Source organism: Pararge aegeria, chromosome 13 (assembly GCF_905163445.1).
Source record: "Pararge aegeria chromosome 13, ilParAegt1.1, whole genome shotgun sequence".
NCBI lineage: Eukaryota > Metazoa > Arthropoda > Insecta > Lepidoptera > Nymphalidae > Pararge > Pararge aegeria.
The window spans coordinates 10,011,310-10,026,123 of record NC_053192.1 but is presented as its reverse complement, the minus strand read 5'-3'; the positions used below and the strand labels follow the sequence as shown (position 1 = coordinate 10,026,123).

General features: G+C 36.5%; 1 protein-coding gene across 3 annotated transcripts; it reads right to left on the bottom strand.

The window, feature by feature from the left end:
* Positions 1–483: 483 nt before the first annotated feature.
* On the bottom strand, positions 484–14,393 carry LOC120629028 (vitamin K epoxide reductase complex subunit 1-like protein 1). 3 transcript variants are annotated; one of them, XM_039897764.1, is made up of 5 exons: positions 14,197–14,393; positions 13,045–13,188; positions 11,685–11,859; positions 10,230–10,327; positions 484–836 (listed from the first exon to the last, which is right to left on the bottom strand). In XM_039897764.1, exons 3-5 carry the CDS (start codon positions 11,849–11,851, stop codon positions 634–636), a joined length of 468 nt encoding a protein of 155 aa, XP_039753698.1. In that variant the 5' UTR covers positions 11,852–11,859; positions 13,045–13,188; positions 14,197–14,393; the 3' UTR covers positions 484–633. The 3 variants fall into 3 exon arrangements, with proteins under 3 accessions (XP_039753698.1, XP_039753697.1, XP_039753699.1); XM_039897763.1 differs by lacking the exon at positions 13,045–13,188 and having other exon boundaries at positions 14,197–14,390; XM_039897765.1 differs by lacking the exons at positions 13,045–13,188; positions 14,197–14,393 and adding an exon at positions 13,483–13,544.
* Positions 14,394–14,814: the final 421 nt, after the last annotated feature.

The window sequence follows — 14,814 nt, the reverse complement described above, 5'->3', positions numbered from 1 at the left end:
CAGTTCGAGTAGCGACGAACTCAGAGACTCCAATGAAGCTTCCGTATCATTTTATTTACCTATAAATAAATTTTAAAGTTTTTTACTATCCTTTAGTGCATCATTACTATATTAAATCATTGTTATAAAAATTATTCCGATGTCCTGCAGGTTTCTGCAAGGCGTCCCGCGTTGCCACTGCTTAGTTTCTTCTTGCATTATTTTTACTAATGTTACTAAACCCCTAAGCTTATTGGTCTTGTATAGACCTGGTGAAAGAAGATAATAGAAAGCTTCCTTTTTAAAATCTTCTGTATTGTTTGTGGGATCTGGGAATTTAAAAACGACAAACATTGATTTATTTTTATTAAATAAATTTAAGCGACATTTTTTATTTCAGCATCAATCATTATTAAAAAAAAGACAATTAAAGGTTTTTACTAATTCGTACTTTAAAAAAAGAAGCCGCGACATCTATTGGTATCATAGAAAAACAAAAATCTATTCGACACTAGATGGCACTTTTCAAATAATTTGTATCATCAACAGCAGATGGCGTACGACGCTAAGAACACCAATATTTAAAAGAATTGTACAGAAGCTTTTTTAAGTATTATTATCAATTTTAGACATGTTTGACACATTTGAAACGGTTTATTTATTTTTCGTAGTTAAAAGAGAATACTTGTTTTTCAACAGGACGGTATTTGCAATATTGAGAACATAGGTAGTGACGCAAACTAAGCAGAAGTCTTGCAGTACGAAGATTAACAGGTAAGCCAGATAAACACAGATTAAAAGGGATGCTGCAGAAATACCGAGCTGTATTTGCACCACCTGTACATGGTCATATGTAGCTGAAACAAAACAAAAGGAGTTATTTCCATAAATATATTAAAATAAAAAAAGAACAAGCGCTAGTTGGACTGGAAACGAAGGGCAATAAGAAACAGTACTTATAATTAATAATATCAAACTAAAAACACAAAAAAAATATCGTTTCTTGCTTTCAATAATTTTAAATATAAAAGGTCGATGTTTAAACTTTTTTTTTGTATTTTGTTAGCAAATAACTCTGTAACTATTTCATTTCAACTCTCTTCTTATGTTTATGCGATAAAGACTAGACAGACATATGGATTGACAATTAATCGTCAACACGTGCTTAGTTATCATCACGGGTTACGTTATCTGGGGGTAAGGAACCCTAGTAGATGCAATAGGACCTACTTGACCAAATATGTAGCGTAGAGCGTGCTCTCCTAGAAAATGTCTATTCTCGCTTGGACGATAAGGTTTTAATATTACAGATATACGAGACGATAGACGGATAATACAGTTGTCATGCACCACCCCTCCTTTACTCGCGGGTGTCACACGAGGCGACTTAGGTAATGTTAATGAGAGCGGGCAGCAGCGTCCTTTTTGCTACTATTACGATCTGCTGCGATCACCCACCTGTCTGCCCAGCGTGGTGAATAGGACAAACCGCCATCGCCGCATTGAAGCAGCGCAGTCCAAGATAAGGTTGTAAGATAGTGGTGGGTGTAAGATTCAAAATCTTCTCTTACATATGAGGAGGCATGTGCCCAACAGTAGGACTTTATTAGAATAATGATGATATTTATAATTATAACTAATCATAAAGCCAGTGTGCACTGGGTTTCTTACCAGGGTATGCATACGACAGGAAAATTGCATAAAATGCCAAAAATCCTCCTCCTATACGAGTTATACATCAATTTTAGGGTAAGAAGTGCTTTTGCGCATGTATGAAGTGCACGCCACTGCATAAAGCTGAATAGCTGTTACCATAATCACTGAAACACTATGGTTTATTAAAAGGTAAGGTAAATTAGGTAGCAAACAATGCTATCGAATATCGGCTGGTCCGTTTCGATTAGGTACCGACAAAACTGAAATACAATGGCCCATACAAAATAATCCAACCATTTACGACCGTGTACCGCGGTATTAACAATTTAGCGAAGCAATAAATGCTCACGCAAACCCTCCATAATATATTCAAATACGTTTTATTGGTTTAAAATCGTGCCGCGGTACCGACTTTCGGGAAACGTAATGAAAACTGCATTATTTGACAATTTATATTAGCATAATCGGATAATGTTGCTCATGGAAATTTACGTAATATTAAAACGGGATTGGAAAAACAATTTACGCAGTCGTTATATATGTTAGCGACGTAATTTGTGCAGATATTTCAGTAGGTGGTTTTTGACGCGACCTCCGTGGCGCAACAGTGAGCGGTTTTGAATTTTCTCTGGTCTGGTCTAGTGGGAGGCTTCGGCCATGGCTAGTTACTTTACTACCCTACCGACAAAGACATGTCGTTACGGTACGATGTCACCTAGAAACCGATTAGGGGTGTGGTTAAATATTCCTAGCATACCCCTAACAAGTAAGACCGTTACTTATTGGGATCAAGGTTATTGCAGTCAAGGGCTAACTTGTAGTGGTATAAAATTAAAAAAAAAATGGATATGTACCATAATTTACTGTAACGGGTTTTTGTAACCACTGGCATACTGGCATGGTCCAGTTGCTAGCATGTCCCGAGGTCCTAAATTTGATACTTCGGTCGGCGAAGAATTGTACAACAATTCAAATTTATTGAGGTTATTTTCACTAAAATCAGTAGGCAGTTAGTGTTGAGGCTCCCCGTGCTTCTTAGAGCACATTAAACCAGGGTTTAACGGTGGAGGCACTGTGACATTTGCTAGCATGTGATAATCATCGAAAAAGTACGCGAATCTACTTATAATAAATAACACAGCATGGACATAAGTAAGTTAAGCTTGGCCTATTAATCCCTCGCTTTAATGAGAGAGGCGGCCTATGACCAACTCAATGTCCTTTAAATGCTATAGATGATGTTAAAGATGATATTTTATTTTAACGGAGTTTTGTGACATAGATTGGCGCCTACTCTTTTTTATTATATATTATGTATATTATAAGTATTTATGTATATTATTCATAAAAATATTCATCAGTTATCTTAGTACTCACAACACAAGCTACACTTACTTTGGGGCTAGATGGCGGTGTGTGTATTGTCGTAGTATATTTATTTATTCTTTACAACAAAGCTAACATTCGGCGCTGTACTGCAAAGTACAGCGCATGATAACACATGTCCGACTATAAATCACGAGGTCCTGTAACTATTTGATTTTAGGTTCGGGCCAAGAATTGTTGTACATTGGGGTTTTCTTTCGCTAAGTTCTCAGTGCCTGTGCGAAGTAAGGAATTTAGTGCGGTCTTATGGTTGTGTTTATAAACAGATATTGATTTATGCTTATTAAAAAAAACTAGATATTGGGAGCGCGAAAACCTGGTCGGGATTTTTCTTCTTACGCGGCATCGCAGCGGTATGTTAAAAAATATATGAAAGGTGTACATCTGCCGCTGGTAAAACGTTTGTGTCGTGAGGCTAGGCATATCTTTTGATATGCCTTAAAGTTTGAACACACGGCACAATTCATAACCACACATAAATAAAACCCGAGAACTTAATAAGACTTACAAAGCAAAAGCGCCAGAGAGGTAGGTAAGTAGTAGATCTACTAATAGAAAATAATTAGGAAGTGAGTTCAATTAAGTGTTACTTAACCCAGTAAGTTTAACTAGCTAGCTCGGCATTGCTCGATGTTATCTATAGCAAGAACGTATTTTACTCGCCGAATCGACAACTTACTCGCTATCTAATGCATGTGTAAATCGAGCCTTAATAGACAGTCTGTAGTACCTAGGGCCGGTTGTAATTGATATCGTGGGGCCCCGACCATGGCAGCTGAGAGCAAAAAGTTCTTGAGCGACATAACGCCTCGTTTAATTGCCTCTATGGGTGAGATAAGTGGACTGGATCAGTTTTTACGCAAAGCATCAACATAGCATTCTGCGCGGAAATGCAGCTAACATTCTTGGCACCGTTCCACGCAGACTTAAATAGTGATAACCTGAAATTATAAGTTTTAGTTATGGACTTGTTAGAATAAATTTAGATGTTTTATGTTAATTATAGTGGGCATTCCGTACGAATATCTGATTTAAACACCTGTTATAATTTTTTTTTTTTTTATATATACTACGACAATACACACATCGCCATCTAGCCCCAAAGTAAGCGTAGCTTGTGTTATGGGTTCTAAGATAGGTGATGAATTTTTTTTTATGAATATAATACACATAAATACTTATAATATACAGATAAACACCTAGACACTGAAAAACATTCATGTTCATCACACAAACATTTTCCAGTTGTGGGAATCGAACCCACGACCTTGGACTCAGAAAGCAGGGTCGCTGCCCACTGCGCCACTCGGCCGTCTATTTAAAATTAAGAAGCTCAAATCTCAAGTCAAAAAGCTGTCAGGCTTTATCCAAGTGATATGTGAAGAGATCCATAAAAGTCGTAGTTTCGAATCCTAGAGTTAATATTGTTTACCAAAATTAGGTACATATTTTCTTTATTAAAAAATAAAATTTACATTTTTTATGGTGTGTTATTTGACGGTTCACCCCACGGTATATACGCAGTTTAGACGAGTTTTTCGCAATATTTTCCGCTGACACGAAGCACGATTCGCGATGATGAGCAAATTACTCGTGAATTGCCTTTCGCTACACATGCTAGCTTTCCCACGTTAAGGATCCATCGCTGTAAAGTATAAACAACATTTTTCCTTATCCTATAAAAGTATTTTTAGAAGACTGACTTCCAAAATCAGCACCTACAGAGAGATCGACTTGGTGCTTTCATAGGCTTTTACTGAGTTATCTTACTAGTAGGAGAAATAAGACTAACATGTCCTAATGACCTTGACGTCTAGCTTATGATTTGTTAAAGTTTTGCTTTCTGAGTCCAAGGGTTTGATTCCCACTACTGGAAAACGTTTGTGTAATGAGCATGAATGTTCTTCAGTGTCTGGGTGTTTATATGTACTATGTTTATGTTCTAAGTATTTATGTATATTATTCATCCGTCATCTTAGTACCCATAACACAAGATACGCTTACTTCCGGGCTAGATGGCGATGTGTGTATTGTCGTAGTATAAAAAAAAAACAACATATCACTTGCTTCAACTGTGAAGGAAAACATCGTGAGGAAACCGGCATGCCTGAGAGTTCTCCATAATGTTCTCAAATGTTTTTCCACCTATCTACTACGGCCTTAACCCTTTCTCATTGTGAGAGGAGAACCCTGTCTTGGGCCTGTAATGGGTTGATATTATGATGATACAAAACATATATCCAGTTTGTCCTACTCAAGTTCATGCGCCCAAGGGCAGCCCGCTTTTCTTCGGCAATGCAGATAGATCACCACAGAGTCCCCATCTTCCTACCTCAGCTTCCAGCCCTAGCCCAATATTTTAAGTGTCCTCCAAATCTTACTCTCTGAGAGACGCTGGATACTCTTGCCCAAAAGTTGGTAGGCTCGTGCATCTTCTTACACTCCCAACCCCAAACACTGCTCCCCTCAAGAGGCCCAAACCGTTTGCTACCGGACAGTCAAATTACTACCTAAAATGCTGCACAAATACAAAGTCTCATCCAAAGTCATTGGGGCATACGGACTAAACTGTAGTCCAAGAAACCCAATTAGGACGACGTCACCTCAAGTCGAGGTCTAAGCCTCACAAGAGGTGCCTTTATGTTAAAGTTCCCCTGGTGTCAAGCCCGGGGCTTAACTCCTGGCGAGCTACGCGCTCTCCCCACCTCCCGGTGATTAACACAGTGATCAACACACTGGAAATGTTAAGGTAGGTATTTCTTTATTACACCAGTAGGTATACCTTTCATCACGAACAAACCTTTTTAATTTTATTATATTTTCGTTAACCATAACTAAACACATTTGAAATCACCTATTCAAATCTCGTTTAATTCACTCCCAACTAAAGAGGTATCATAAAATATGCGATTATTGCGATAACTGTTATATCCATTAAAATAAATCTTGGATTATCAAATAGGTGCGAAACGGTTTGACGACTTTCGCAACATTTTCCCACAGCCATGACTCACGATCCGTGCTCATTGGCGACTACGCGCAAAAACGCTTCAGCCAAGAGATATATTAAAACAAGAATATCCGCTGTAGTCCTAAACTTTCCTTCCATATTACAAATGCGAGTGTGTCAGCAGTGTATTGTGCAGCTTTCTCGAGCTGGTGCTGAGTAGGAGACCTTGCTTTGCGGTGCTTGACCCTCCCGGTTGCGGTATGCGTACAAAAACAAAGGGGTTAATCTTATAGGTTACATATCAATAAATACTGTGGTACTTAAACTCGAGGCTTATCTAAATGACAGCCTTCTAAGATAACGGTTATTCGCAGAATCACAGCTACTGAGAGACCAAATAAGTAGGAAGCACGGCTTTCGCAATATTTCCTCGTAGTCGCAAAGCACGATTCGCGATTTACATTTTCAAATTGCACAGTAAACGGGTTTGCTATGCGTTGACTATACCAATCTCGTTTGAAGGTTTCCCATAGCGCTATTACTGACCGACTTCGGAAAAGAGGTTTTTAATAGGACGAGTTTTTTCTTTTTTTCTCAAATCTTGATATTCAGCTATTTAAATTTACCGATTTTAATAGCAACAACACACGAGGTAATATTCCCGATATACACTCTTTGGTCTAGTTCGACAAAGGTTAACAAGGTCCAGAGTAGATTTCCAGGTCATGCCGAAAATTACTTCCAAACTAGGTAGGTACTTTACACCAAACACATCGTGCCACACAGTATCTAAAACAACGAACTCAACACCTTAGTTGCGCTGTAAACAATATATGCAATGGCATGCAACGACTATATTCGATACTTAATATTTTCTTAATGTTATAAATATTAGCCTAAGGTATTATAGTATATAAAATAATAGCATTGTCAGTATAAATTATAAACTGTAACGTTATCGACTCAAAAACCTTAATTAGGAATCGGAACTTTACTTTCCTCCGTGCTAAAGATATAACTGCATTTTTATATATGCGAGCTCAAATCTATATAACAAATTAGGTATAATTCTTACTTTATTACGCATTAATTAGGCTGAGATTGTGTGAGTGATAGTGAGAGATACGTTGCTTAGCAGCAAAAAATTAAAGAGACATTAAAATTTATCAATTTTATTACAGAAATATATATATATATAGTATATATATATATTTATAGTATCGTAGAATAATTACTGCTCTTATGAAATTGTCCTGTAATCGGTCCAGGAACCCTGTAGGTATGAGCTACTTATCTTGAACTAGTTATGAATGCAAATGCAGTATACCTATAACTACGTGAAGTAAAAAGTAATTATAATTCTGTAAAATATCGGTTTAGGCGTTGGCAACATTCTGAAATCGAATACGGTCCGCATATATTACAACGGTTTTAACACATTTGTGAATCTTGTACATTATTTTCCCTGTTATTAAAAGTAAGTTGGAAAATAAATGAGCCAAAGGGAGTCTTAATGGCACCTATTTAATGTTTCAGAAGACAAATAATTGCGATACCGAATGTATGAACTATATTTATGATGCATTAGGGTAACCTTTCAGATAGATTTAAGTTTAAATAGATAAATAATTAATTTTTAAATCCCTATTTAACGTGACACCTCCTGCAATAGCTAGCTGCTTTGCATTAATTAAAGTGCCTATTAAGCAGGGCAGATGTAGCTACAAGAGTTACAAGCCTATGCAACATAATCATATTAATAAAACATGAGCGCACCAAGAAAACCGTTTTTATCGAGTTTCGTAGATATCTTGACGTATTAAATTATTGAGACCAATTACATAAAACGGACAAACATGGTAGCCGTTCACATGCAATGATTATGTCAATTAATCAACGCTTAAAAGGCGATAGGAGAGATTAAGGGCCACGTAGATAATAAATTATGTTTATAAAAAAGTATATTTCCGATTTGACTTATTCTAACTCTTTCATTTTAACTGTTTCTCAATAGAAGTGCAGGAGAATTTAACATGAACATTTTTAAATTCTATTGGAAAATTGTCGAAAAATCTAGAAAGGATAAAAGAACGACTAGATAGTTTGCTTGCATGCAACGAACTACCGACCCTCAAACAAAGATCATAAAGTATATGGGGACCTTATGATTTCGTTTCTAAATTGCCGAAAAAAACATGCCTGAGGCTTTTCATTTAATATAATTTTTAATGGGTGAATAAATTGCAAACTTATTTCCTTTTTTTTATTTATTTCAAATTCAAATTCAAAATTTCTTTATTCATGTAGGCCTATCACAGGCACTTATGAAGCGTTCATACATGATTGTTTACATAATTGTAACGGGATGGTGATAACTTCGTTCGCCAACTTATATCTAAAGCTACGAGGGTTCCAAACGCGCCCTGGTCTAAGAAGAGCCCACAACAAACTTAGCCGGGTAAATTTATTTTTTTGTTATCACCATCTTCCAGTAAATTTAAATTAAGCTATGAAGCTAGAGCAATTCACACCCAAGCTTTTTTATCGTTTAAATAATCCTTAATGTTATAATAGGATTTTTCTGTAAGCTTACGTTTTATATAAACTTTGAACTTATTGAGAGACAACTCAAAGATTTCATTTGGTAATTTGTTATAAAATAATATACAATTGCCCTTGAATGAATTTGCAATTTTGTGTAGCCTAGTAAACTGCACAACGAGTTTATTTTTGCTTCTAATATTTATATTGTTACAGTGCATTTTCTTTTTAAATTTTGATATATTTTTATGGACATAGATTAAATTTTCATATGTATATGTACTGACTATGCACCGTCATTATTTTAACTTCTTTAAATTTATCCCTTAATGACTCTCTTGGGCCCATTTTATATATCGCACGAACAGCCCTTTTCTGCAGGACGAAAATAGAATCTATATCAGCAGCATTACCCCATAATAAAATGCCATAGGACATAATGCTGTGAAAATAACTAAAATAAACAAGCCTACCAGTTTCTATGTTTGTCATATGACGAATCTTTTTTACCGCGTATGCTGCAGAACTAAGTCTGTTCGCTAAATTATTTATATGTGAGTAAGATTTTTTTCACGACGTTTAATTTTAAACATCAATGATGTATCATCAGCAAACAATACTATCCCGTGATTGTCCTCAGCTAGGTAAGGAAGGTCATTCATGTAAATGAGGAATAGGAAGGGTCCTAATATAGATCCCTGGGGGACACCAATTTGCACAAATGACCCGTTAGACCGCTTTCCGTTCACGTCAACTTTTTGAATTCTATCATTAAGATAGGAAATCATTAAATCTAGAGCTATGCCCCGAATTCCATAGTGGTGTAGTTTCCTGATAATTATTTATGTACCATAAATTGTAATTGTGAACATAAGATACATGAAATGTACAAAGGAAATCTCTAAAAGAGATCTATTTTATAAAGTCCGTGTCTCGAATCGCTGTGCAAAACACATTGGTTTAACGGGACAAACCTGCGAACTGACAATTTTACTAACAATTTTAAAAGAGACTATGATCGTATATGGATTATCAACCCATTACCGACCACGGCAGGTCGCAGTCTTCTCTCAGAATGAAGAAGGGTTTAGGCTGTAGTCCACTGCGCTGGCCAAGTGCAGATTGGTTGACTTGACAAACCTTTGAGAACTTTATGAAAACTGCTCACTATAGGGTACGGTTCTCCACACAGAATGAGAAGGATTTACCTTCCTCGCGATGTATATATTGCCTTTACTGTTATAGCAGTTGACACCTAATTTTAATTTATAAAATTAAAACCGCACATAACTCCGAAATTTAGAGTTGCGTGCCGGGATTCGAACTTTCGTCCCAACTCCCACCGAAAGGGAAGCCGTAGCCTTAACCAGCACGGCTAGCATGGACAGGAGACAACTATATCCCCGGGGAAAGGATAAAAAATTATCTTTTCCAACAGCTTAATCAGCTCCCAGAACACTGGCGCACAAGGGTATATAATTAACGTGTATATTTGCTAAAGCACGGGAACATGGAATAGTAGAAGTTTATCCCCGTTTATTATTACACATATATTATTTGCATATTATTTCCATTGGTTCGCCAGTGCATACATTTTTATCCTTTCCCCGGGGAGAAAATTGTCTCATGCTTCTGCTAGCCGTGATGTGGCTATCACCGCTTAATAGAGTATAACTACAAGTAAACTACAAGTAATTAAATAAAAAAGTGCACTTACTCAAGAATATAATGATGCAGTAGAAGATAATCCCGTACACACAATTCGGCACTTTGAAGGGGGAGCCCTCGGGCACGAGACCCAAGCCCTTCGCGTACCTGCAACACAAAAACGGTTTTTTTTCTTTTGTTTATCTGTTTTACGGTCAACTAGCATTTACCCGTGACTTCGTTAGTAGGTATATTTTTTTGTCTCGGGATTAAAAGTATCTTTTGACCGCATCTGGGATTCGATGCTATAGCTCTGCTAAATTTCTTTAAGATCAGCTAGGTAGTTGATTCCGCATTGAAAACCAAACAGACACAATCTCGCATTTTTTACTTTAGTATGGATATATTTATTCTGTTATATCAATAGCTGGATAAAAAGTAGCTTATGTATTAATCCAGGGTCTAATTTAACTCCATTTCAGATTTTAATTAAATTGGTTAAGTAGTTTAACGTGAAAGAGTAGCAATCATCCATCTATATAAACTTTAGCATTTATAATATTAGTAGGGTCATCTATCTAGATGTACTTGATGAAATATATATATATATAAATATATATATATATACGTTGCTTCGAAGCGAAATTTTAAATAAATATCTACTCGTATAACGATACTACCTAGTAAGTAAATAAAATTAAAGTGTCAATCAGTCATTACGAAATAACTGCCTCTTTTAACGAATTCGTTGCGTCGATGTCCAGAATTTGATGCAATCAAACTTAGTTAAACGTCAACGTCTTCAATACGATTTAATTGGGATTCTTTCAGATCGCAAGGTGACACGTTTCGTTTTTCTTATTAACGATATGCCAGCGCTTGACGAGAATCAGGCGTTTTAGAAAGCAATGATGAAGTCTGGGTTAGAGCACGCTTGCCTAGAAAATGTCTATTCACTCTTGCCTTGAAGGTACCTACTCAAGTTAGACGTGGCAGGAAACACAGATGCCTGGAGGCCGTTTCACACCTTAGCGGTACGTATATCGGAAACGTGGATAAAAAAGTTTTGTGCGTGTTGTTTGAATATCAACCACAAGGATGCCTCCGCTCACAGCGTCTCACTGTTCTGTGGTAGAACGGGGACGAGGGGACAAGATTGTGAAGTTCCTGAGCACACTCGCCGAAGTATCCTGTAAAAATTCGATAAACAGGCATTGCGTCGGTGCTGTTAACTAAGTAGTTTTGACTGCGTCAACTATTTGTCACCTTTGATTCTCATGGCGCAACGATCCACAGAGTCTCAAGCTTCAGAAAAAATAACTTAAGTACTTAAAAGTACAAATTTGCCAGGCAGAACCCTTACTTGATCAAATACTTATATCCCAGGGTACCCAGACCTCAGCTTATAAGCAGCATATTGAGTAAACTTATCATTATGGTTCCTACAGAGAAATTACACTATCCGAAGCTCAAATAGTTCAGAAAGCGTTTACAACGGTGTGCAAAGCTTTTAATTCGTACTTACTTGGAGGTAAGTACCCTGGAGCAGCTCGCATGCTCCGATATATCGCACATAGCCTTGTAACCAGGCCTCAACTCAGCAAGAAGTTCTACGTACAGGGCGTATGTCGACAGCAGCACGCCTAATAAGCTTATCGTTATGATAGCTCGATTGAGCTGTTTACCTTTCATGGTTAAATCTGTAACAAAGAAAGTACGAGTAAGTACAAAATATGTATATTATATCGACAGGTCAAGTAGGTATAACTAATTGCAAATGAATAAAATGAAGTGTATGTTGGTCATAACCTCGCCTATGGATCACAAAATAAAAATTAGCTCTCTCTACAACGCAACGTGTAAATGTACATAGGCTTTAAAGGTACATATGAACTGTCTCTGAAACTTATCTTTGAAACCAAAACGCTAAAAGTTCTTGAGTAAACCACTGCCATTGTTTTTAATGAAAGAAATCAGATACAGCATCACATGAATATAAGGTGAAATTAAAATTCTATGGACTCCTGTCATTTTACTAGGTACGCGTCGCGTAGCGTAGGTACTAAGCGCGTCTCGGTTTTTTATCTTCAATAGGGTTGTCGTAAGTAAACACTTAAATTGTTTTGAATTCGTATGTATGGAAAAATAAATATGCTTCTTTTAATCAACACGCTGGGCAGGCAGGTTGGCAGTACATGGTCGTAGTGGCAAAGACGCTGCTGCCAGTTCTCTGTTATATTCCTTTAGTCGTTTCGAAGGACAAGCGCTGGTAGCGGAGGGATGGTGACAATTGTATTCTGATTTGCCACGCCACACGCCGGCAATCTGCGTCACCATACGGCAAATTTTAAATTAGCCAAAACTTTTAGAAAGCCGAAATCTTTTTCAATTATCTTGCAATGACTCTTTGCAAAGTCCCCTAACTGCTTTAAAGATGGCTTCTGTGGTTACGAAGATTCACGCGGAAAAAGAGCCAAACAGAGAGACTGCTTTATTCATAATTTCCATGAAATGCAGCTTTAGATAATATTATGCACTAAGTTTTTAAATTTCTCAAACCAATGAATGCGATAAAATTATTTTTAAAAACCAATTCACACGGACCAATGTCAATTTCTCTATTCAATAGGGGAGACGTATGTTTGTAAGCTACCATAAAAGAAAAAATGAAATATAAAAGCTCAGACCAATCTACTCCGTTTCACCACCCCTTCGTGTACACGCGGCATTAAGGCTTTACAAAAATTAAAAAGAATAAAAACAAAACAGAAGCTCGTTGGCCGAGCGTAACGGCGTTTTTACTCTAAATGCCTTCATTGCCTACATAAAGCAGTAAGGTATTCGAATTACAATCGAAGAAATTATGTAGATTCAAATAATATGACCTTTTGAGAAAGAGTTTTAAGTGGTTTTTTTATACATAAAAAAGTCCAACGAGCCCAAATATCACGCTGCTATCTTCTTTATTTCAGGAGTTCCTATCGCCACCATCAGGTTACACACAGGCACCAGCAAGTTCTTTTCCCAGACTATGGACAAAGTGACAAATTTTAAACCAAAGAGAATATACCTACACCCACATACCTACCTACGCACAATGCGAATAAAAAGAGACATTGGTAGGTATTATTGTAAACAATCTCTTCGTAACTATTTCGTTTAACATGTTAAACCTATGTTTACAAAATAAAAAAGCACACATGAACATGTACTTACCGAATATTCTTTAAAATAATATAAAATAGTATTTATTGATACTACTTTATATTATTTTTTCTTTACATATCTTTCAGAAAACATTTTGATTTCAAAAAGTTACCTACCTACTATAATTCTACGAATTACGAACCCCAGTGGTAGTAGGCACGACACTTCAACATCGCCTACAGCTAACAGTTTGCCCTCTATTAGTGATAATAGCTTCCTACAACGTAACAAAGAGTACCGTTTATTTAACTAATGACAATCTTTGAAATGATATCATCATTATCATGTCAAAACATGGACATCCACTGTCAGTACTGCTTAGGTCTTGTGTCCCTTGCTTCCAGAACGTGGTTTCCGGCAATTCTTTTGATATCATCCGGCCACTAAGTCGGGAGCCTACAAACTTTACGTTTCTTGCAGCAACTTGGGTCGCGAACATCAATCGGTTTGCCTCGCCCATTGCAATTTAAGCTTCGCGACATGTTGAGCCAGGCCTTTAGCTATCGTATTCTGTCATTTCTTTGATAGTTGCGTACTTTAGCGCCCTATGATCTCTTTACAAAATTTGTAAGTCTTAAAGTCACCACTGTCAAATCATTTATTTTGTATAAAATACAAACGGTTAGCAACCTTACATAATATGGAAGCAGGTTTAGGTACTTTGTTTATTCAAATGTTATACTCTATATCTATGTAGCAAAAAATCAAGTACAAAACACAACCTTTTATATAACTAGTAAGAATATACCGGATGTTATAATTAAACTTAAGTAGTTAGTAAAAAAAATAAAAAAAATTGTAAAAACCGTTAATTATAGATAAATACCAACCTATCTAAATCACTGAAAATAAAATAATCTATGTAGAATAAACTTTGGTTTCAATTATATAGATAACAAAATTTAGATTCACTTATCCTCAACAGCTTAACGAAAATAATGGAACACGTTTACCACTTGATAACACGCACACGACTAAAGTAAAATAAGCGGAGGACGTTTTCTCGCACACATCAGTAATCATTGTTTTGACGGTAATAAATTATTCATAGTGTTATACGTTTAAAACAACCTACATAGGTGCCTACGTAGCTGTCAATTCGTATTTGCCATGATGTAGGTTCCAAATGGGTAGGTTAATATTATTTTGAAAAACGAAGAAAACCTACTTCGTTAATCTTCAATAAATTGTTAGGTGTTTAGTTTTCTGTCTATGATTTTTTTCTGCAGGTAACTCACTCACAGTAAATCATTAACAAGACATTTTAATCGTTAAAGCCTACCGATCGGAGTTGCGAGTTTTGCAAATGCCCAGCAGTGCGACATGATCAACAAGCTGCAGATTATGATGATTGAAAATGCTAAAAAAAGTAGGATCATCATCAAATTCAAATGAGACCAACTATAATTTTATACAAGGCGCCAAACCCTTTAAATTGAAGAAAATAA

Excerpts from the sequence above, each read along its gene's own strand:
- LOC120629028 (XM_039897764.1), bottom strand. The coding sequence starts at position 11,851 with ATGAAAGGTAAACAGCTCAATCGAGCTATCATAACGATAAGCTTATTA. Across the intron at positions 10,328-11,684 it reads TCCAGGGTACTTACCTCCAA|GTACGCGAAGGGCTTGGGTC; the intron begins GTAAGTACGAAT and ends TTTGTGTTGCAG. Across the intron at positions 837-10,229 it reads CTGCATCATTATATTCTTGA|CTACATATGACCATGTACAG; the intron begins GTAAGTGCACTT and ends GTTTTGTTTCAG.